This window comes from Cinclus cinclus, unplaced genomic scaffold, assembly GCF_963662255.1.
Source record: "Cinclus cinclus unplaced genomic scaffold, bCinCin1.1 SCAFFOLD_214, whole genome shotgun sequence".
NCBI classification, from domain to species: domain Eukaryota; kingdom Metazoa; phylum Chordata; class Aves; order Passeriformes; family Cinclidae; genus Cinclus; species Cinclus cinclus.
Genome location: NW_026912213.1, coordinates 1 through 22,500, shown reverse-complemented (window position 1 = coordinate 22,500; position 22,500 = coordinate 1). Strand labels below are relative to the sequence as shown.

Sequence of the window (22,500 nt, the reverse complement as noted above, 5' to 3'; positions counted from 1 at the left end):
GCCCTTAGTCATTAGTGACCTGTTAATGAGCTTTAATTGTCCTGAGCCCTCCCCTCCCCATGGCCGGGGCTCAGTTTCAGCTCCATCCTTGGAGTTAGGTCTTTCCAGCTTGGAGCAGCACCCGGGGGCTGCAGGTCATGAACCCAAATTCCAGGGAATTCACAAACCAAGCAGCTGAAACCTTTCTGGTTTCTCTTTTTTTTTTTTTTTTTTTTTTTTTTTTCTTTTTTTTGCTGCTTTTTGAAACCCTGATTTTCCCGATGTAGCGGATGCTTCACACAGAGCTGGGCTCTATTCTGAGCTCGGGGAGGAGCTCGTGGCCTTTTGGGGGAACTTCCCAACCTGATGCAGCTCCACTTGCCCCGACTTGAGCTTCACTCATGGTTTTTTTTTTGTCAAAAAACAGCCCCATGATATTCAATAAGGGATGTATCTCACAGAGCTGGAAGAAATGAAGGATAACGATAAAAATTAACGATAAAAAGGTCTTTGGGCTGGTGGCAAACAGCCTGGCCAAGCTCATAATGTACTACTGGTGATTGCTCCGTAGTTAATTATTAGCTGGATTTAATTGGTGTAAACGGGGATAAATCTCCCTCTCTGATGCCTCTGGAGGAACCTGAGGCCTGTGATGGTCTCCCCAAATCCTGTCCCTGCTGCCTCCAGTGAGAGTGGAACTTCTGTTTTAGGGCTGGGAATGAGCCTGGAGCTGCTCCCCTCCAGCTCTGTGGAGTCAGAGGTGGAGGGGCAAGTTGGAATTTTATGGGAATTGGGATGAGTTTTACATGCCAAGCAGCTCAGTGACCACAGTGAAGATAGGGAAGGTGCTCACAGCAACAGGGCTGGTGTTTCCTTTGGACATTTATCATTGTCCTGCCAATAATCCTGCCCAAAAAAATCCCACCTGCAGCACAGATGGAGTTTCCAAGCCTATGGAATTTAGGACAATTACTGCTGAGAGGAGAAACTCCAGCAAAACCTTAGATTTGTTTTGAAGATTCAGGATGATTTATTTAGGATACTTGGATCAACTTGGCACTGGCCACGCTTCAGGTAGAAGAGACTGGGATCACATGCTGACTGGTGCTGTGGGGAGTGGAATTAGTATTGATTAATTAGTTGTGTTGGACCACTCAGAGGAGAGGATGGTGAGGAAGCACCAGGCTCTCTCCCAAATTCTGGGGTGGGGGAACTGAGAGTGATGACTGTCTGCAGGGCTGGAGTGTGGCGACGCAGTTTGTTTGTGGTGACACTGCCCTCAGCCACAAGGAAACCAGAAACTCCCACCTTTGTTTCACCTTGGTCATTCCATGAAGCGCCTTGCACGTAAATAAACTGGACAAGGGGAACAGCAGAGTCCTGGAACCCACTGCCTGGTTTTAGTGTTCCCACTCCTACCCCCACTAAATGTTTATAACTCTGATCTACTCTTTCTGCACTCCCTCCTCTCCCCATGACATGTCTAACCAGTTGATCCTGCTTCAAGACACCCAATTCTTTAACACTTTTGTTGCCGAAGAATCATGCTGATTTTTCTTGGAAAGAACCAGGTTCACACCACCAGGAAGACGGCTGGGGGCACGCTCAGAGCTCTTCCCTCTGCGTGAGTCTCCCAGACCTCTCCCTGCCTGGCGCTTCGCCGCTGTCGTGGTGGATGTTGCTGGCGGCCCTGATGGCCGATTTCATGGCGGTGTCGATCCAGGCATGGGGCTGCGCCGCGTGCTCCCCGGCGAAGTGGACCCGGCCCTCGTGAGCGAACAGGGCCTGCGAGTAATCCACGAACTGGTACGGAGTGAAGGCAGCAAAAGCCCCCAGGGAGTGCTGGTCCAGCTGCCACTTCTGGATCACGTGCTGGTCACAGGTGTACTGCAGGTACTCCTTGCTCACCTGGTGGATGTCCGCCAGGTCTTGGAGCACCACGTCCAGGCACTTCTCATCTGTGAGGGGCAGGAAGAACTCGGCATCGTTGTTCCAGGTGTAGGAAGCCAGGATGATGCCCACCCCGCTGGAGAAGTTGTGGCTGGGGTAGTAGATGAAGCGGGAGGGGCGGTCGGTGATGGAGTACCCTCCACGGATCCCATCCTTCTCCCAGAACTTCTCGGAGCACGCCAGGACAATTTTGGAGGCACTTGCATAGTTGATGGAGCGCAGGGCGTGGGCCTTGGCAGGGGACAGCGGCGGCAGGAACTGGATGTGCCTGGTAGCTTTGGCACTGGAAGTGACAAGGACATAATCTGCAGTGACGATGGTTGGGGCCAGCGTGTCGGGAGCACGGTAGAACACTCGGACTTTGTTGCCCTTCGCCATGATCTTTTCCACGGTGCAGTTGAACTGGACAATGTTGGGCAGCGCCTTGTGGAAGGCTCTGGGCAGTTGGTCAAACCCTCCGGTGATTTCATCAAAGCTGGAAGGAAGGAGAAACGGGAGGCGTGGGAGGGACTCTGGCGTTTAGAGAGTTTAAAAAACCTGAGCTCTTCTGGAGACACCAGCAGAGCCTGGAGGCCCCATCGGGCCATGAGTGATTCCTGCTTGGAATCACTCTGACATTTCCCGTGGTGGGAACAGGGTTGGGCTGAAGGGACAGCACTCACCTCTCTTCAGAGAAAATGTTGAAGTCCCACAGCGAGGCGAGGAAGGACAGGTAAAACCCCGAGTCCTCATTCAGCAAGTCACCGATCATCTCAACGGCTCCTCGGCTCAGCCCCCCCACCTTGATTAAATATTCCTGGAGATCCCAGGGGGAGACACAGCCTGAGGTTGTTTCCTCAGTTAGGGCTCCATCGGAGCCACGCTGGCCCCTTTCTCAGCATTTTTTAAGTAGAAGGGATCATTTATAAGGGAAAAGCATCCAAAAGGTGACAAGGGATGGGATTAGAGTGACACAGACATGCCCTTCTCAAAGCAGGGAGAGCAGGTTAATTATCAAGAGCTGTGATTGAATTTGCCCTCGAGCCCAAGCCCATTACCTTGGTGGAGAAGGAGTCATGTTGAGCCAGATACTTCCTGCAATCAGTGGTCTGGAACTTCTTAAAAGCCTGGAGAAGAAACATTGATATTTTCACTGGAAAAAGATCCATTTCCCAAAATGCTGCCCAAAATTCTCTCAGGATTTCAGGGTTTGGTAACCCCCGAAACTTCTGGACTTCAAATTTTGGGTAGCTGTGCCTTGGTGTGGAATTTTCTGCTCATCCAAGTCCTGGTGGACTCCTTCCAAAGGATTTCTTGTGGACCAAGAGGGGTTTTTCAACTGCCTGCCCTTGTATCTGGATGAGATACACTGCTTTTTCACTCCAAAAGGACCCTGCTCTTCCCCACCTTGGGGCTGAGTGTTCCCCAGTTCACGGCCAAGTCTTCCCCAACTCATCGTTCAGGTGAGGGGACACCACAGGAAAAATCTCGTACCTTGTTCAGTACGTCCCGGTACAGTTGGACGGCGCTCCTGCCCCTCTCCGATGGCTTCACCGTGTAATTCAGGATGTCGGGGTTCCTGTTGACCTCCTCAGCCCTGACCCGAGCACCCCGCAGGAAGTACCAGGTGTTGTTGTCCCTCTGGATGAAGGGATTCAGCTTCAGGTTGAACTGGTGGATGAATTCACGGACAAGCCTGGAAAAAGGGCAGAGTGGTGGTGCCAAGAGCCAACACCAACCCCTCAGCTCTGCCACCAAAGCATTCTGTCCCCTTGGCGTGGATGCTGAACCCGGGGGAAGCGACGGAGATGATTTGCTCCCCAAATTGGGCCGGTCCCTCACCTGAGCACGGGGGTGGACATGCCCTCACCTGTGCTTGCCTGGCAGGCGCATGGGCCCCAGCTCCACGTACCAATCCTGTCCCTCAGGGCGGTATGTCCGGATCCGCCCCCCGACCCAGCTGCTCCTTTCCAGAATGGTAACCTAAAAAAAAATGGGTGGAGATTGGAAGTGTTGGGGAAATGGCTTTTTTTTGAAGTGAAACAACTCCAAAACAAGGTCCAAAGGGTGGGAGAGGTCCCCTTCAGGTGACAAATGAAGCACCTGTAGATCCAAACAATACTCTGTTGGCCAAGACACCTCTGCCTATGGGGCAGTTTCTCATTTCCCAACTCCTGGACTGCATTGGGACACCAGCTCTGGTGAGAAGGTTCTCGTGGTGGTTCAGGGTCAATCAGAGCTTTGAAAGCAGCACCAGTCTGTCCCTCCATGCCTTGGGAACCTTCTTTGAGACTCACAGGTGCCTTGGAAACCCCTGGAATTTCTGCTGCCCCTAGAGACACAACGCTCGTTTGATTCGCAGGAACCGATGTCAGGGGAAATTACCGGAGACAAATCTCCTTCCCTTCCCTTTTCCACCACTGTGGTTGACCCAGTGCATTTCCTTTTGCCTCAGCAGCCTGAAAGACCTTTAGAGGAAGGAAACAAGCTCAGGAGAACCTTGTGGAATCCCCACCTTGTGTCCAGCGTCCCGGAGCAGCTTGGCTGCCGTCAGCCCACCAATCCCTGCGCCCACCACCACCACGTGTGCCGGGTGAGCCGTGGGCTCCAGCCCATCCTGGGCAATCTCCAGCAGCTCCTCATAGTCCTGGTCACGGAGACAGTACTCAGGAAAGCACGGGAACTTCTTGGCGCTCAGGAGACCCGCGAGCAGGAGGATTTGGAAGAGGGCTGGGGAGGGAAGAAGAGAAGAGAAAGAAGAGGGAATAAATGTGGCGTTGGCACTTCCTGATGGCCTAGACTGGCTCCAAGGATGTTGATGTCCAAGACCTAAAAAGAGCAACTGGGGTGGTTGTGAAATCCCTAGCACCAGCAGGTCTATCATGGAAGGTGTCAAGTGATGTCAGCGACAGTGATTCCTGTTTTTTAAGAGAAACCAACCCGTAGATGATTTCTTAGTTCTCCACATTCGTGTTCTGCTCGTACAGCTGCTGTGGTGAGCTCCCAAAATGACTTTGACCTCCTTAGAATAAGCTCCAAAGCTTCCAAGGACGGTAATTAGTGTCACTCATGTGCAGAGAATCAAGGCACCTCGTTGTCTCCAGTGACCTTTCCCACACCTGGGTAATTTGGGGAGTTTTTATGTGTAGGGTGGAGGGGAAAGAGAAGATTCGGCAAATGAATCTGATGGAAACTTGCACTGACAGGAGACAATGAGATAAAATTTCACAGGAAGATGGACAAATAAGAGGGGTGAAGAGAGATGGGATTTATCTTCTTTAAAATTCCCTAATTAAAATTTTTCTGCTTAATTTTAGAGAAGAGAATTTTACTCTCCTTTAAAATTCACTCCTCTAAAATTCCCTCCTTTAAAATTCCCTCCTTTAAAATCCCCTCCTTTTAAAAATCCCTCCAAATTTAAAATCCTCTCCTTTACATTCTTTTGTCTTTGAGATGCCCACGGGGAGCAGCAAACAGACCCAAAATCACCATTTCCACCAGAACAGACACAATGTTATTTAACATTTCCACAGTGAAAGAAAATCTAAGCTGAGAACCACACTCTGTCCCATCCCATACCCACCCCCCCAAACTCAGGATTTTCCTAGTTTTGGTTTCTATTTTTCAAAATAACTAAAGAGCAACTTTCATTTTCTTTTCCCTCTCCTGAGTGCTGCCAATCTTCTTCCCGGGAAAAACAGAAAGATTTGGAAACCCTACTTTGGGTAATTGTGACTGCTGTAGAATCCCTGGGAATTGTGAGGTTTTTATCTGGAGCAGCCCCAGACCTGCCACAGATCTGGGGTGGATCTACCAGGAATCCACCTCGGAGCCTTTATCATCCAACACCTGAGGCAGGTGTTTCAACAGCCCCTTGAACTGACCCAGACACCAACCATGAGTGCACAAAATATTTAGGTTTAGGAGGAATTAGGAAGAATCTGCTCCAGTTGTCCTCCTAACAGTGGGATAAGGTTGGACTGACCTGCTCTGATCAGAGGTTGGATTGGACAAAAAAACCTATGGACCATTTGGGAGATCCTGTCTGGAGATCAGAGCACATACCCTGGAACCTGGAATCTTGGAGGTGTTGGCTGGATCTCCACCTTCCAGCAGGTATTCTTTTTTTGGAAGACTTGGATGGCCCTCAGAGACTCCAAGCTCATGCCTGTGTTTTCTGAAAACCAGGATCATCCCATGCCCCAGATTTCAAGGGAGCTCCAGGTGACCGTGGAATAGTCCAGCTGGAAAAAGGGAGGTTTGTGGCTGTGCTCTCAGGAGGTCCAAAGAGATGGAACCAGATGGAACCGAAACACCAAATCCAGACACCAAAGATGAAAGAAAAAACCCACGGGTAGTTCAGGACTGAGGGGAGGAGTCACTCACCAGGTCCAGCCATCCCTCCAGGAGGAAGATGAATCCTCTGCTGAGACTGGAATTCATTTTATACCCTGGCTTACAGAAAAAAAAAAAAAAAAAAAAAAAAAAAAAAAAAGAACCTGATGCTTCCAAAAAAACCTCTGCCAATCAGTGCAACCCGGAAGGGAGTGAAGTGGGATTTGTCACTAGAAGGGGAACCAGCAATTGAGCAGAGTCAGTTCCTCTGAAGTTTTTTTTTTTTTTTTTTTTTTCCTTTACTCACTGGAGTAAAGCCAGCAGTCCACTGCATGTTTTGGGATGTACCATGTTTACCCCAAGACAGTGACCACACCCTGCTCCACCAAAGGCTGCAAGTTCCCAGAAGGGAACAATCAGGTTTGGGTTTTTTTCCTGGTATTGCACAAAGCCCGCTGAAATCTGAATAACCACCACTGGGATCCTTCTCAACCCCGGAGAGACCTTGAGGTGACATTCAAAATACAATTTCAGGGATGAAAATGAGCATTTCCGGGGAAAATTAATCTACTGGACGCTCTTGGGTGTTGACAACTTTGGCTTGATCTTGTCTCCATTAGAAAAGAGAGGGTGAAGAATTGTTTGGGTGGGAAGGAGACCTTAAAGATCATCCAGAACTTCACTGAAACGACAGAACTGGGCATTTTTCTATAAATGAGACCAGCATTTTTCCAGAATGGAGAGCCTGGACTTGCCAAAGCACCATAAACTCATCTGAGGAACCATCTCTTCATTCCTGGGCTGAGAACTCGAGTCTCCTGCTCGGACCCAACACCTTCACCGGGCTTCATCCTGTTCAATCACCACAAAACCGTGGGGTTTCACTGAATATGATCATGAAATACCTCAGGATGGAGGAACATTCAGTCCAACAAAATTTAGGTAGAATTTTGGAGATTCATGTCAAGGGTCTTTGCGGGTTGCATTTATGGGATCTCCTTGTTTAGCTGGAACTGTGGCATGGAAACTGGGGGCTGCGTTCAAGGGATTTCCTTAGGAGAAGCCACAGTGTGGGTTTTGCCCAGAATTTTGCTTTTTGGTGGGGTGTGGGGGTGGTTTTTTTTTTTTTTTTTGGTTCTGGCAGAATTCCCAATGCCACGTTCCTGGTTACGCTGGTTTGAAGGTAAAAAAACAGTGGGGGAAATTAACCCCACACAAATATCTGTGAGAGATTTGAAGTCACAGTTACAATTTAATAGAAAAACTACGAAAAATGCAATGGATAGAGAAAATTGGCTTAAAACCACAAGGTCAGAATACAGCCAGGCCCCTGTGAGTCAGGGTGGTTGTCACAGTTTGATTAAGCAGCACTTTCAGTGCTGTTGAAGTGATGGTTTCAGTCTTAACTGGTGGCCCTGTGGAACTTCTGGCTCTCCTCTGGATCTCTCCAGTGGCAGCGGGTGTCCCAAGTACTCAGATCTCGAGGTTAGATGTGGTCAGATTCAGGTGGTACATCCCCCAGGGTGGGGAGTTTCACAACGCAGTGATGCAGTCCTGAGTCATAGGATGCTTTTGGGGCCGTTGATGGCTCTTGATGGCAGGGATGACTCCTCCCAGATGGGTGTCACTGGGATGTCTTGGTTAAAATTGGGTGACAAACATCTTTGGAAAGTTTCCTTCTAAGAAAACCTGAAGGACTGAAGGTTTTTTGGGTTTTTTTTTTTGTTTGTTTGGTTTTTTGGGGTTTTTTTTTGTTTTTCTTTTTGTCTTGGAACACGTCTCCATTTAAGGAAGTCCACCAGTTTGACAGGGAAAAGGTAGAAGTATCATTTTTTGGGGAAAAAAAATACCCCTTGGTTTGGGTGTGGTTTTACGTTTTACGATTTGTGGTTCGTTGGTTGCTCCTCTGTGGGGTGTCAATGCTGACCTCCCAAAACCACATATTTTCTCCATCTGGAATAACAAATCAGGAGGGATTTGGGAATTGCACAATGAGTCTGGCATGGATACACATTCCCAGGAACAGCAGAGAGGAGAGTTTGGAGTGAAGACAGCTGGTTTCACATTGTCCTGATAAGACCTGGATTAATGCGTGTCCCAACAAGTTGTTTTGGGATCAACCTCAATGATGGGGATTTCTTTTCCGGGCACCAGCAATCCACCTGTTGCAAAAGTTGTTCCTCCCATCTTCCTGTTCCCATCTGTTGATTCCTTGAAGGTTACGGGAAGGTGAATTTCCACCTGACATCGGTTGCATCACAAGGCCGGGAATAAGAAGGTGGGAGAAGGGATGGTGATTTCTTTCCGAATGGCTGTTTTCTGGTTTTAAGGTTGACTTTTCTTGATGGAAGGAGTGGGAAAAAAGCAGGATTTCATTCCACATGTTGTGTGGGGACATCATGTGTGTGCTGGAGAGCTCCTGGAATGGAGATATTAATGGGGTGTCCACCTGGGAGAGTTTCCCTGCAGAGATGAAAAATGGCAGTGTACGCAAAGCACAGAGAAGGATTTATTATATGTGGATTTATTAATGAGGTAATTAGCTTTAACGAGTCTCTGGGCCAGCAGGCACAAGTTGCAGAGGTGTGGGCAGGTCCTGCTGAGGAAAGATGCCCTTTCAAAGCATTTTCTTGTCCTTCACTTCCTGCCTTATAACAACTGGGAACCAGCAGTGTCCCCTCTCTCACGTGGGGGCGATCCCAGTGAAATCCTTCCACATTCCCAAGGGGTCACCGCCCACTCCTCGTTCCATCGAACCTTGGTTTGCAGCTCCTTTTTATAGGATGGTTTTCCTTGTAGTCTCCGGACAGTTTGTCAAGCAGCCATGTGGTCTTGGTAGATAAGGGACAGCAGACATGGGGGGGTCTGGTCTTAACAGATAGGTTGGGATTGATTACACCAAGGCAGGAAATCTGGTATTGCAAAATCTTTCAGGTTGCAATCGATTGTACAAAGGCAGGAAATCTGATTTTGCAATATCTTTCAGGCCGTGGGAAACCCCCGTTGTACAAACTGGTATCAAATACAATTTACTAAAAAACACAGTATTCATAACAGTGGGATTTAAACAGAATGATTTAATCATATATATTTTTCTCTATCTAATGCCCATGCCTCATTTCAGACCTAAGCATTCTGGTTTATACAAACCCCAGCGCTTTTATGATTGACACGAATCTTTTATCGATGATCACAGATCCATCCCTGATCCTGCTGTCCCAATCCTCAAACCCCCCCTTCGCCGGGCTCCAGCTGAGGACACAAAGGGGATGACACAGCAGGAGCACGGGGGGGACTCCAAAGGATCTGGGGGAGGTTTGGGGACGGGTCTGGGACTGGGTTACCTCTAGAGGGCTCTGGGCAAACCGAGCCGCTGCTGGTCCTCTCCTTTTTCTCTCCCGGATACCGGCTTGGGCTTCCGGAGCGGAGCCACGCTCGCCATCGCCTCCATCGTGTCCTGCTGGGGGAGGCTTTGTGGTCCTGGGCGAGCAGGGGAGGGTCTGGGCATCGCCCCCTCCCTGCAGCCTCATCTGGGAACCGAGGGCGCTTCTCCCGAGGAAAAGCCCTGTGGAAGCAGAGCCGGGGCCGGCAGGTAACGCGGGGAAACAGGAGCGGGGATGTGGGGGGAATGCTCCCGGCAGCAGCAGCGGCGCTCCCCTGGATGGAGAGGGATGAGGACGCTCCTGGGATACAGCCCCCAGGGCCCCACCGCTGACTCCCAGGGCCGTGGGGAGAAGGGGAACCGGGAGGCAGAGGTTGTTGTGGGATGGGGTGTCCCAGAAAGGCGGGCGGGGGGGTGGGAAAGCGGCGACCCTCCTGCCCCGCTGTTCCCGCATTGCTGGGGGGACGCTCAGCATTAACGGGTGGAGGGACTGTGAAAAGCCGATGTTCCCCGAAGTGACCACAGGACCATCATATCGCAGTGACCATCATTATCTCGAGCAGGAAGCGCTGTGGTGGTGGGGGAGAATCCTTGATTTCAAGGGATTTCTCCTCCCTGCAGGGGATTTTGGGGAGCCCCGAGGGAGGAATCTGTGTTGTCCCGGTGTTTCCTCCTGCCATGGAGCCGTGGGTGCTGCTGGACCCGCGGCAGAAGGCTCTGTACCTCGATGTGATGCACGAGAGCTACGAGACCCTTATGGCCCTGGGTAAGGACACCCCAAAAAATCTCTCTTTCCTTGCTGTTTACCCCCTTATCCTTTCCTTGCTCTAAGCAAAGCAGTTTGGGAAGAGGGCCGGAGGGATCTGGGAAAGTTTCCAGAAGGATTTCCCCAAGCCCCAGCCCTCTTCTTAATTCTTTTTCTTCAGGAAAATGTTATTGATCGCTCCTAATTTAAATTGAAAATTCTGTCATTGGAGTGCCCTTGGCACCTCCACATTTCCAGTTCAAACTGGGATCAGGTCTCTGTTGTATCTGTCTTCCTCCACTCTGGGAAAACAAGATTTTTAAGGGGAATCCTGTTGTCGCTCCATTGTTTTCAATCCTACCCCTCCTCCAATCAGAGCCACGCCTTCACCCTTTCCTCCTCCTCCTGCTGATTTGCAAAAGTTCAGGGGCTGGGGAGTGAAAAAGTGAAGTTTTTAAGGAGAATCCCGTTGCTACTCCATTGCTTTAAATCCCGCTCCTCACACTTTCACCTTTTCCTGCTTCTCCCCTTCCCCAGCAGCTCAGGGGCTGGTGAGTGAAAAAGCTGCAGAGAATGGAGCATCGGAGAACAGTGCTGGGCTTGCGCCGCACTCATCCCGCAGCCCAGAGCAGGAGAAGCCCCTCGGCTCCAACAGGCGCAAAACAAAGCGCCCAGACAAAGCTGTGCCCCCTGGGAACCCCCAACCCACCGTGCTCCCCAAAATCAGCTGTGCCAAATCACCCCTGCGTGGAAAAGGACCAGCCCGAGAGCGGCCGTTTGGCTGCGCCGACTGCGGGAAGAGCTTCCCGTGGGCATCGCACCTGGAGCGGCACCGGCGCGTCCACACGGGCGAGCGGCCCTTTGGCTGCCCCGAGTGCGGCGAGACCTACAGCCAGAGCTCGCACCTGCTGCAGCACCGCCGCACGCACGCCAGCGACCGCCCGCACAAATGCGGCGACTGCGGGAAGCGCTTCGCCGTCGCAGCTGAGCTGGCGGCCCACGGCCGCGGCCACGCCGCCGACAAACCTCACAAGTGCGAGGACTGCGGGAAGGGCTTCGTGTGGGCGTCCCACCTGGAGCGGCACCGCCGCGTCCACACTGGCGAGAAGCCCTTCGAGTGCCCCGAGTGCGGCGAGGCTTTCAGCCAGGGCTCGCACCTCGCCAAGCACCGCCGCAGCCACGCGGGCGAGCGGCCGCACCGCTGCCCGGCCTGCGGGAAGACCTTCTGCCAGAGCTCCGACCTGGCGCGGCACCGCCGCGTACACCTGGGCAGGAAGCCCCTGCGCTGCGGGGACTGTGGGAAGCTGTTCCGGGCAGGGCCGGCGCTGGCACGGCACCAGCGGTGCCATCGCCGGGAGCACTCGCATCGCTGCGCCGACTGCGGGAAGGGCTTCGTGTGGGCATCCCACCTGGAGCGGCACCGGCGCGTGCACACGGGCGAGCGGCCCTTCCCCTGCAGCAGCTGCGGCGAGCGCTTCACCCAGAAGGCTCATCTGCTGCAGCACCGCAAGACTCACTCGCCGGAGAGGCCGTACAAGTGTGGCGACTGCGGGAAGCGCTTTGGGGAAGCACCGCCGTTCCTGGCACACCAGCGCGGCCACGCCGCGCACAAGAGCTACACCTGCGGCGACTGCGGGAAGGGCTTTGCCTGGGCCTCCCACCTGGAGCGGCACCACCGCGTGCACACTGGCGAGAAGCCTTTCGAGTGCTCCGAGTGCGGCGAGGCTTTCAGCCAGGGCTCGCACCTCGCCAAGCACCGCCGCAGCCACCTCCCCAAGGCCGTGGGGCCGTCGCCCCTTGCCAGGACACGGCTCGCTGGGGACGTGCCTGGAGCTCACAACGGTGAGGACTCGTAAGGACTAAGACCCTCCTCTGTGTGATGGATGCAGAGAGACAACTGAGGGAAAACTTGCCTCGGAGACAGGCCAAAGGACACCAAGTGACACTTGAAGGGCACTGGGGTGGGTGACAGGGATGCTCTGTTGTAGCACAGGGTGGCATTTATCTGCTCTGCTGACTCCCCACAGCAGTGGGTGAGCGTTGCACCTTCTGCAGTCCAGACCCCAAAAAAGGGACAACCTGGGGGAGAAGGAGCCTGTTCCCAAAGGATACACTGCTTGCCTCCATCAGGGAAGGGTGGGGGAACCAGGGCTGGTTCTGATCCAGTGGCGTTGTACCCACTTTGTGCTGACAGCAGATGGGAGATGGTGATGGAGGGGCAAGATGCTCAGGGTGAGCAGGAGGTGCTGGCACAGGGCAGGAATAAATTGGGAGCTGCGAACCTCATGGACACCTGTGTCTCTTTGTGCTCCAACCCTGTGCTCTGATGCTTTCCCTGCTCCAGGCAGGAAATCCCAGGAGCAGCTTCCTCCCCAGAGACAAAACCACACACACACACATGGAGGGGTTTTGCTTTTTGGCTCAACTACCTTCTACTTTATTAAATGTCACTCTAAGCCCAGGAAACATGGCCTGGCTTTTCCAGCATTCCCACCTCAATGCATCCCAACCTGTCCTTTGTAGAACCCCCAGCAGAGTCTGGGGAGGTCCCAAAAGTGCTGGTGATGGGTACAGGTCCCCAGGGCTCTTTTCCAAGCTGTTTGGCCTCCAAAATCCCATGGTGTGATTTCACCCTGCCATGCACCCAAATTGTGTGTGTCCCCCCCCCCGCCGCCTTTTGCCCTCCTATTAGGGCAGGTGATGAGGAGAAAGTAGAAAAGGGAAAAGTAGGAAAAGTGTCTCCTCACCACCCCAAATGACATCCACCTCTCCCCTAATCCACCCTCAGCCTCCCCCATCACTCCTCTCCCTGTCTCCCTCCAAAACCCTCTTGGCAGGCACGGCTGCCCCTCCCTGTGCCCCCTTCCCACCACGTCACCCCGCATCCTGACCCTCAATCTGGGGTATCCTGGGCCCCCCAAGCCCTCTCCCATGCTGGGGTAGGAGCGCAGACCACCCTCCCACCTTGGCTATGGGGCGGCCCCAGAAGAGGAGGGGGAACTCTGAGCACCCCAGCCCCACCTCAGGAGCTGGGAGGAGGGAGGGACACGCAGGGCTCTGGTGAGGCTGCAGCATTGCTGTGCAGGCTGTCCCCCTCCCCAGGGAGATCTTCGCCACCCCAGCCCCTGGGCACTGCACAGGAGGAAGGCAAAGCAGAGCTGGGCTCCTCAGCCCAGAGCTCAGGGGGTGTGCCCATCTCCCATCGTCGTTCACCCTTCTCCTGCCCATTGTTTCTGAGCCTTAAGGGAAAAACTGGAGTTTTCCCAGCCGTAGGAAAAGCATTTAATGCTTTGCTTTACAAAAATCATGGAAAAGCAAATTCCCGTTGTCCCCCTCATCCTCCTCAGGAAGCAGCAGGTGCATAAGGATCCCAATTATTAATTTTGTTTTTATTAATTTATTATTATTCCTAGAGGACAGGTTGGAAAAGGATGGAATTGAAGGTTCTGAAATAACTTACTGATGGCGGGAATAAACGCCATTAAGTTTTCCAGCACGGATCCCTCCTACTCTTTTTCCCTTTATTTTTATGTATTTTGGAGCCCCCACCAGCATCTCATTTATTCCTTGGTGTTTTGCCAACCTGCTAAAATAAATGCAAATAAAGGGGTCGACACATCCAAAGGGAATCCCAGAGGGGGAAGGACAACGGAGTGCATTTTGGGGTGGGGGAATGTTGGGATTTTATTAAAAAAAAAAAAAAAAAAAAAAAAAGGAAGGACAGAAGGAATTTACAGAAAAAAAGAGAGAAAAGGGCAATGATGGCCGGGGCCCTCTGGCGGCAAGAGCCGCGAGTCTGGGCGGAAATAAAAAAGAAAAAAATTAAGAACAAAACCAAAACAGAACAAAACCCCACAAGGAAACAAAACCAAACTGAAGCGGTTCCGGGGTTCTCCCGCCCCTCTCTGGGTATGGGGATGAGCCCCAGGGTCACTGCTTGTGGGGGCTGCGGAGTGACCCCCGACACTTATGGGTGCTAAAGGATCAAGGATCATTTTTGGGCAAAACCCCCGAAATTTGGAGCGGGGGGAAGGTACCGGATGTGTTTTAAATGTGTTTTAACCAGCGTGGGCTGAAGAGCAGGGGCTGCAGGACCCGCCCCCCATTGCGGCGGCCGCCGTGACCGTTCGCGGATTTTTGGGGTAAAAAGGGACTTTTCTGTCAACGGGAGCATGTCGCGACGCCAAGGAGTACCCTCCCCAAAACATGCTAAAACCCTCCAGGGGAGAGTTTGGAGGCCAAAATTCCGTTCCCCCTCGCCCCAGCTCCGCGGGCGCTTCCTCCCACCAAGGCACGGCAATGGCGGCTGGCTGCCCTCATCCAAGATGGCGCCCACGGCCTCACGCCGCAGGCGCCATCTTGAGCCGGGCAGGGCAGGCAGCAATGGGGAGCGGGAGGCCGCGGCCATTTTCCCTCGCTTCCTGCCTGACGGCGAGGCCGCCATTTCGGAAGAGGGCAGCTCCGGTCTGACCCCAAATTAACAAATTTTTAACCCAAATTTCCGCCCTTCCCGACCTTATGGTAACGAAATATTTCCTCCCCAAACCAATCTCATCACGAACAGTGAGGAAACGTACAGAAGAACAGGTAAATGGTGCTGCTGCGTTCTCCATCGGTCTCATGGAGGAGGGATTGCTCCCAGTAGGGATGTAAATCCCTAAATCTCGTGGGAAAAGGCCGATGGTGGTTTTGGGGTAGGTTTTTTGATTTCTGACACTCGTGGGGACGCGGTGGAGACGGTGATGCTGTGAAAACCCTCCCCCAAATCCCTCCACTGTCATCCCCTCCTGCCAGGAAGCCTCCAACAACCACAGGGCCCAAAACAAAACCACCACAGGGCCCTCTGCACGCCCCCCTTTCCCCTACTGCTCTCAGGGATCTGGGACCGTCCTATAACCAATACGGAACACTACCCTCCCAGCACCCTATAGGGCCCCCTACACCCCCAATCCTATAGCAACCCCCCCAAAAATATTATACATCCCAACAGACCTCCTCAATCCTATAAGAATTCCCCCAAGCCATCCTATACCCCCTGATACACCCACCCAAAACCTATAGGGCCCCCAAAACCCATCCTATAAACCCCGATACACCCCCGGAATCCCATAGTAACGAAGACACCAACATTTTCCGTAAAACCCGATACACCTCACCTAATCTACTGGTACTGAGACGTGCAACCTCCCCCTAGCACTCTATAAGGAGCCCCTCTGTGTGAGCAGCCGGTAGGGGACTCTTCCCCTTTCCCAGCACCGCACAGACCCCAATACTCCTGCTCAAACCCTGCAGAGGTCCCCGCTCCCCTCACGCCGCTCCTATGGGGCCTTATGGGTATCTCCCCCCGCCACTCCACGCGACCCTTTCCCCTCCTGCGCAGGCGCGGCCCCGCCCCTTCCCGCGGCGCAGGCGCGGCCCCGCCCCTCGGCCGTCAGTCGGGTGGCGGTGCCGTGCGGAGAGGACGCGCAGGATTCGAGGACTCGTTGTCGTTACCGGCGCCACGACCGGGGCCGCCACCGGGACCGCGGCCGCCATGGAGGCGCCGCCCGCGCCCCCTGCCGCGCCCCCCGCGCCCTGCAGCGCTGCGCGGAGCCTGCAGGACGAGCTGACGTGCCCCGTGTGCCTGGAGTACTTCAACGATCCGGTTCTGGTGGCCGAGTGCGGGCACAACTTCTGCCGCGCCTGCGTGACCCAGTGCTGGGAGGACTCGGCGCGGCGCCTCTGCTGCCCGCAGTGCCGCGAGCCGGTCCCGCAGCGCTTATTTCGCCCCAACCGCTCCCTTGGCAACATCGTGCACATCGTTCGCCAGCTGGGCCTGCCGCCGGGCCCCGCCGAGCCGCCGCCGGGGCCGCCCGCGCCCGCGCCGCCGCTGCCTGCGGCCGCCCCGTCCGGCCCACCGGGGCCGCCGCGCTGTCCGCGCCACGGGGAGCCGCTGCGGCTTTACTGCGTGCAGGACCGGCGGGCCGTGTGTGTCGTGTGTCACCTGTCCCGCGAGCACCGCGCCCACACTGTGCTGCCCGCCGAGGAGGCGGCCCACGCCGCCGAGGTCAGTGCCGGGATTCCCCCCCCCCCACCCCCCCCACCCCGCACAGCCGGCGCCTGGCTCGGAGGGCGGACAGCGAGGACTGCCCTGCCGAGGGGCGGCGGGGCATCTGGACTTCTTCCCCGGAGAGGGAGAACAGTGCGAAACCCCCTCGAGGTGCTGGGGGGCAGTGAATACCCTGCCCTTTTCCGGGTCTTTTTTGGGGTGCAGGACCTCCCCTAAGAAATGGGGGATGCAGTGAACGGGGAGGAGATCGGAGGCATCCCCACCCCGAAACTGGAGATGCCCAAGGAGTTCTCACGGGGTGGGGTTGCACCAGGGACTCCCCCTCCATGGGGGGATGCCCCCCTTGGGTGCAGGGGGAGACCGTGGTTCCGCAGGGGAGTGCAGAAATGAGCTCCCAGTCCCTGCCACACGTGTGGGGTGCAGTAAGGGCCCCTCCGGGCTGCATGGATCTCACGGGGGATCCCGCCCCCAGCTGGGCGCTGCTCCCAGGATTCGGGGCGCAGAAGGACCAGAATCACCCCAAAACAGGGACATGCCAGGGCACGGTGCAGTAAACAGGGGGGATGTTCCCGGTGCGAGATCGAACTGAGTTAACTGGGAGAGTACTGGGAAAGGGATATCCCGGGGTGCGGGGGTGCAGAATCCCAGCACCCCTCCGAAATCCACCGCTCCTCATTCCCGGGGCAGCACCGAGCTGGAGCCTGGGAGCGGTGGGGGGACAGGGGATTCCTTCTCTCATTGGATCCCGGTCCCGCTCCAGGCTGGAAGTGGCGCAGGACTCCCCCAGGAGCCGCCTGTCTTCCCCCTCCTCCCAACCCCAGGGTGCTTGGAGAGTGACGCAGAGCGAGAACGGCACCCCCCCCTCCCACCCCATGTCGCGATATGGGGCGTGTCGTGATCACAATGGGGATTAATTTGTAATTTAGAGCGCCAGGGCCTGATGTGGGCGGCCTGGCCTCGGTATTCCAGGCCGGGAGCAGCGGATCCAGAGGGATCCAAGATGCCGGACTGAGCCGATGTCGCTGCGCAGTGGCAGCAGAGGGAGGGTGGCACCAGCACGATCCCGAGGGATCAGGGAAGGGCATTGTGAGATCATTAACCACCACACATTAATTCTTGTGGTTGTTAAATGCTTTTAGAGAATTTAGGGTTAGGAACTGCTGTGGTTCCTCTTCCGGGGATGCTGGGGCCATCCCCCTGTACCAAATCTGGGTTTTTGCCCTTTTCGGGACACAAACATCCCTAAGTTGTCACTCCTTTGGGGTTTTTTCCCCCCCTCGTTAAGCTACTTTTTTGAGTGTTTAATAATTGGTTGTTGCTGAGCTCCTCCCATCTCCTTTTTTTCCTGATACTTGCTTTAATCTCGTGGATAAATTCCAAAGGCAGCAACTTCTGGCTCTTAACAGTCAAAATCCTTGTCTTTTGCGTTTTAGTTATAAAATAAGTGGATTTATTTGCTCCCAGGGCCAGCTGCTTTTTGCAGGGTATTGCTGGGGATTCTCTGCCCTCCATGGAGGTCAAACTACTTAAATAAGGATGAGCTTAATGAATATTTAATTACTAATTTAATGAGCAGTTTGGAAGCAGCAGTTCCTCCTCTTGCGGGGGGGATCCAGCCCAATTTTGGGGCACCTTGAGGAGGGGGAATGTGGGAAGTAATCCTGTGAGGAGGAAGGGGTGGGACCAGGGCGTTTGGTTCTTCACAGGCAGATAGATCACTTGACTTCTTTTTTTTTCCCCAGGTTTTGGGCTAGTTACAGTGAATTTTAGTGGTTTTGATATAGCCTGAGGTCAGGGTTGAGGGTAGCAGGGCAGTTGCTGGTTCCAGATCCAAGAAAAAACAAGATTGGCTGAATTCGGCCATTTTAGCAGCAGCTAAAACGATCCCTCCTGATCACCCACGGGAAGAATTCCAAGTGGATCTCGTTGTTCTGCTTCCAGGAGGTGCCCCAGGAGCACTTGAGCTCGCTGAGGAAAGGGCGCGAAGAGGCCAAGGCCGAGCGGGAGCGGCAGAGCGAGGAGCTGCTGGTGAGTGCTGGGATCCCGGAGACCCCATCCAAGGGGGGGGGGGGTTCAGTCTCACCTGGGGATTTTCTGGTTACGGGAATTTGGTCCCACGCACGCTTGCTGGGGGAGGGGGGTGGTTCCCCCTCCCCATCCATGAGATTCTCTCATCTGGGGGCGATTCCCTGAGCTCCAGGGCTGCAGGGTCGTGCCCTCACGGGGGAATCTCTGCTGTGGAATCGCAGAAGCAGACGGAGGTGGAGCGGCAGAAGATTGTGGCTGAGTGCAAGGAACTGCGGGCGTTCCTGGAAGAGAAGGAGCAGCTCCTGCTGTCCCGGCTGGAAGAGCTGGAAAAGGACGTCGGGCGCCGGAGGGATGAGAGCGTGGCACGTCTGGCTGAGGACATCGCCCAGCTGGACAAGCTGCTGGCAGAGCAGGGCGGGGACAGCGGGACAGAAAACACACCTGCCCAGGTGGGACTCTGTTATGTGTCTCCACGGAAAGAATTCCCACTTACAGACATAGAAATCCCTTGTATTGGGCAAAAATACCCTAATTCCAGGGACAAAACCTATGTGTGGGGATGAAAATTCCATTTACGGGGGCAAAAAGTGTCCTGTTGGGGTGAAAAAAAAAAAAAAAAGAGGTGAAAAAAGTTCCATTTATACGGGCAAGAATTTTCATGTCTTGGCAAAAATATTTCCATTTATTGGGGAAAAGAATCCTGTTAATGGGGTGAGAACTTCCATTTATGGAAAAGTAAAAGTCCCTTCATGGGATCCTCCCAGTTTTTGGGGAGGATTTTGAGATCTCTGAGATAGAAGAGATGCTGATCCTAACAAATTCCTTGGGTTTTTTCCCTTTCCAGGGTGTCGTCCTGGCTGGCAGCAGGTGAGTGAACTTGGAGGCTCTGGCTGGAAGCAGAGCTGGTATTTCAGCTCTTTTTTTGGGGGTGGGGGGGAGGGGAGGTGGTGTGTGCTCCCTGATTTTGGGTCCCTGACTCCCATGTCTCTGCAGCCTGGAGAGCTGGATGTTCCTCAAGCCCGAGCCTGGCTTTTCTGAACTGGAGAAGAAGCTGAAGAGCTTTTCCCAGAAGAGTGCGGTGCTTAAGGAAGTGCTGCTGGAATTCAAGGGTGAGCCTGACAAGAGCTTTCCTGGAAAAAAAAATTGCTTCGCAGCCAGGATCCCACCAAAAGCCCCATCAGGGCTGGGATGGAGCCGGGCTCTTATTCCCCCCAGGACTGGTTGGGAGAGCTCCAGGTTGTTTGAGCATTGACTTATCCCAGGGAAAAGGTGGAAAAGTGGTGATTTCCCTGGGATTTGAGTGTGGAAGTGTGGAGTAGGGATCATTCCCATGGCTTGGGCAGTTCTGGGGGCTCCAAGGGCTCAATTCCTTCCTTCTCTTCCTGCAGAAAACCTGCGCTTCGAGCTGGAGAATGACACAGGTGAGGCCATTGGGACTGGGGTAAGACCTCACTTTTCCAGGGGTTTGCATGGAATTGGCTGGGATGTGGGGCCGTGACTTCCTTTTTCCAAGAGATAATGTGGGAATTTGCTGGGATTGGAGGTTATGGGGGCTCTAACGTCCCTTTTCCAAGGGTTAAGGTTGGAATTGCTGGGCTTGGGTTCTGTGTGGGCTCTTCAAGATACTACTGGTGGCTCACCTGGATCCTTCCCCTCTGGTTTGGGACACGGACAGTGGATCAATCTCCACACAGATGGGGTAATGATCCCAGAGGTGACTCACCTGTGTTGTCCCCAATGTGTCTGGGACACAAACCATGGGTCGGTCCCCTCACAGGTGGGACAGCAACCCCACAGGTGACTCACCTCTGTCCTCCCTGGTCAAGCCACCGAGTCAAGCCAATCCCACAGGTAACACCTCCCCTTTTCCCCTGCAGGTGAGCTGTCCCTGGACCCCGACACAGCCAACCCCTACCTGGTGCTGTCGGAGGACAAGCGGAGCGTGCGGCTCCGCGGGGCCCCCCAGGAGCTGCCAGCTCACCCCAAACGTTTCGACTACGCCTTCTGCGTCCTGGCCTCCGAGGGCTTCTCTGCTGGCCGCCACTACTGGGAAGTGGAGGTGGGAGACGGGGAGAGCTGGGTGCTGGGTGCCGCCCGCGAGTCCGTGCGCCGCAAGGAGAAGGTCGACTTCGCCCCCGAGGAAGGGATTTGGGCAGTGGGGCTCAACTGGAAGGGCAAAAATTGGGATCAGTACCAGGCGTTCACCTCTCCCGAGACGCCACTGTCCCTTTGCGAGCGACCGCGCAAGATCGGGGTGTACCTGGACTATGAGGGAGGGTGGGTGGCGTTTTACAACGCTGACAACATGGCTCCCATCTTCACCTTCACTGCCGCCTTCTCCGAGAGGATCTTCCCGTTTTTCTGGCTCTTCTATGTGGGCTCCTCGCTGTCCCTCTGCAACTGAGCTGGCCCCGCTCACTGGTCTTGTCCCCTCTCCCCAGCCATCCTTATGTTTTCCTTTGCTTCCAAGCATAACACCCCAAATCCTGCCCTTGGCCGTTCAGGGGGGATTTTTTATTTTTTTTCCTGTTGCAGTTCAAAGTTTGGAGTATTTTTCCCTCAAAATCTTTTTCAGGGGTGTTGGTTGGTGGGGGGGTTGCTATTTGAGCACCCTCTGCCTGTTGCTGGTTAAACACCCCTGTAATTCATTTTGTTTTTCCTTGGGAGTTGGAGCCCCGTGGAACAGGGAGAGGCTGATCCCATCCTACTTCGAATAGTAGCCAAAGCTTTGTGCCCCACTCCCCCCTAAAATGCTGGGAGAGGAGGGGTGTTGTCCCCACCCAAGTTTGGACACCTCTGCTTCGCAAGTCATCCCATCCCATCCCATCCCATCCCATCCCATCCCATCCCATCCCATCCCATCCCATCCCCCCCTGGGGAAAGGGCCAAGCCCATCCTGCTGTTGCTGACTGACCCCCCCTATCTCCTCTATTGCCCCACCTTTCTCTCCCCACTCCCCCCCCCTTGTCCTCCCTTCGTTGTGTCCCCATCTCCCCCCTACCCCCCATTTCCTCTGCTTCAGCCCCTCCCTTTTTGCTCACCCCCCTCCCCCCCCGTTCCCCCCCATCTTCCCCTTGCTCCCCCTAAATTCTGAGTCCCTGGAGCACCGGGATCCCAGCAAGGGGATGTGGATATTTGGGGTCACCCCAAACCTGGGCTTTTTGGGGGGTCTGGGGGGGCTGAAGGGGGTCTGTATTCCAAGTGTGATCTTGTGCTTGCCCACTCCCCTTGTGCCCCTTCCCGCTGCTGTTCGTGTCCTTTACCCTGTCACTGTTAGTGGGGAAATAAAAGTTGCTGTGCAAAAAAACCCCTAAAACCTGATAATTTGGGGGTTTTTGGTGCTGGGGGAGGAGGGAAAGCTGCTCCTGCTCAGGAGGGAATGGACACAGACATGCCCTTGTGCCCACCCTGCTGCAGCGGAGCACTGAGAGGTTTTGGGCACACTTGCAGTTCACTAAATGGTCCCAAGGTGGAGCTTCCAAGTATCTGTAAGTTCAAATTCTGGTTTAAATCCGAGTTTTAAGTGAAAATTAAATAAAGTTTAAAGGAAAAGTTTGAAGTACTGGGAGCTCCCGGTTTTGGGGCACAGCCCCACTGGGCACTCCCTCTCATCCCAGTTTGGGGGCACAGCTCAACTGTGTGCTCCCATCCATCCCAGACTGGGGGCACAGACCCACTGGGAGTTCCCTCTCATCCCAGTTTGGGTCCCCAGTTCCTAGGTGGTGTCCCCACCCCATTTCCAACCCCTTTTCATGTGCCCAAACCACCCAAATCTCACTTTTCTATCCTCCATAAAAATTCGGCAACAAATCCCACTTTTACCCAAAATAAGTCTTTATTGAGGATCCACCTGTGGCAATACCGCTGGGCTTGAGGGGATTTGGCAGAAAATCTGGGATTTGCACCAGGGATTTGGCTGAAAAACTGGGATTTGCACCAGGGATTTGGCTGAAAACTTGGGGTTTCAGCTGGGATTTGGCTGAAAAACTGGGATTTTCCCCCATTTAGTCTCTCCCATGTGTTTTTGGCACCTGGAGCCTGCTGCGGGGTCCA

General features: G+C 54.1%; 3 protein-coding genes across 3 annotated transcripts; 2 read left to right on the top strand and 1 right to left on the bottom strand.

Moving 5' to 3' along the window:
- Window positions 1–1,496: 1,496 nt before the first annotated feature.
- IL4I1 (interleukin 4 induced 1) lies at window positions 1,497–9,685 on the bottom strand. Its single transcript, XM_062514579.1, has 7 exons — window positions 9,610–9,685; window positions 4,424–4,737; window positions 3,779–3,891; window positions 3,403–3,604; window positions 2,967–3,035; window positions 2,592–2,725; window positions 1,497–2,404 (listed from the first exon to the last, which is right to left on the bottom strand). The coding sequence occupies exons 1-7, from the start codon at window positions 9,683–9,685 to the stop codon at window positions 1,585–1,587; spliced, it is 1,728 nt and encodes a 575-aa protein (XP_062370563.1). The 3' UTR covers window positions 1,497–1,584.
- Window positions 9,686–9,860: 175 nt separating this feature from the next.
- Window positions 9,861–12,226, top strand: LOC134057596 (zinc finger protein CKR1-like). Its single transcript, XM_062514586.1, has 3 exons — window positions 9,861–10,004; window positions 10,247–10,391; window positions 10,911–12,226. Exons 1-3 carry the CDS (start codon window positions 9,861–9,863, stop codon window positions 12,224–12,226), a joined length of 1,605 nt encoding a protein of 534 aa, XP_062370570.1.
- Window positions 12,227–15,829: 3,603 nt separating this feature from the next.
- LOC134057595 (E3 ubiquitin-protein ligase TRIM7-like) lies at window positions 15,830–21,887 on the top strand. Its single transcript, XM_062514585.1, has 7 exons — window positions 15,830–16,416; window positions 18,361–18,447; window positions 18,669–18,896; window positions 19,292–19,314; window positions 19,441–19,556; window positions 19,836–19,868; window positions 20,325–21,887. The coding sequence occupies exons 1-7, from the start codon at window positions 15,904–15,906 to the stop codon at window positions 20,849–20,851; spliced, it is 1,527 nt and encodes a 508-aa protein (XP_062370569.1). The 5' UTR covers window positions 15,830–15,903; the 3' UTR covers window positions 20,852–21,887.
- Window positions 21,888–22,500: the final 613 nt, after the last annotated feature.

Bases quoted from the DNA above. Each gene is read 5' to 3' on its own strand.
- LOC134057596 (XM_062514586.1), top strand. From the start codon at position 9,861: ATGTGGGGGGAATGCTCCCGGCAGCAGCAGCGGCGCTCCCCTGGATGG. The intron at 10,005-10,246 runs GTGGGATGGGGT...TCCTCCCTGCAG, and splicing joins ACCGGGAGGCAGAGGTTGTT to GGGATTTTGGGGAGCCCCGA. The intron at 10,392-10,910 runs GTAAGGACACCC...CTTCCCCAGCAG, and splicing joins CGAGACCCTTATGGCCCTGG to CTCAGGGGCTGGTGAGTGAA.
- LOC134057595 (XM_062514585.1), top strand. From the start codon at position 15,904: ATGGAGGCGCCGCCCGCGCCCCCTGCCGCGCCCCCCGCGCCCTGCAGC. The intron at 16,417-18,360 runs GTCAGTGCCGGG...TTCTGCTTCCAG, and splicing joins AGGCGGCCCACGCCGCCGAG to GAGGTGCCCCAGGAGCACTT. The intron at 18,448-18,668 runs GTGAGTGCTGGG...GTGGAATCGCAG, and splicing joins GGCAGAGCGAGGAGCTGCTG to AAGCAGACGGAGGTGGAGCG.
- IL4I1 (XM_062514579.1), bottom strand. From the start codon at position 9,685: ATGGCGAGCGTGGCTCCGCTCCGGAAGCCCAAGCCGGTATCCGGGAGA. The intron at 4,738-9,609 runs GTTTGCCCAGAG...TGCTCTTTTTAG, and splicing joins AGAGGACCAGCAGCGGCTCG to GTCTTGGACATCAACATCCT. The intron at 2,726-2,966 runs GTAATGGGCTTG...TGGGATCTCCAG, and splicing joins ATGACTCCTTCTCCACCAAG to GAATATTTAATCAAGGTGGG.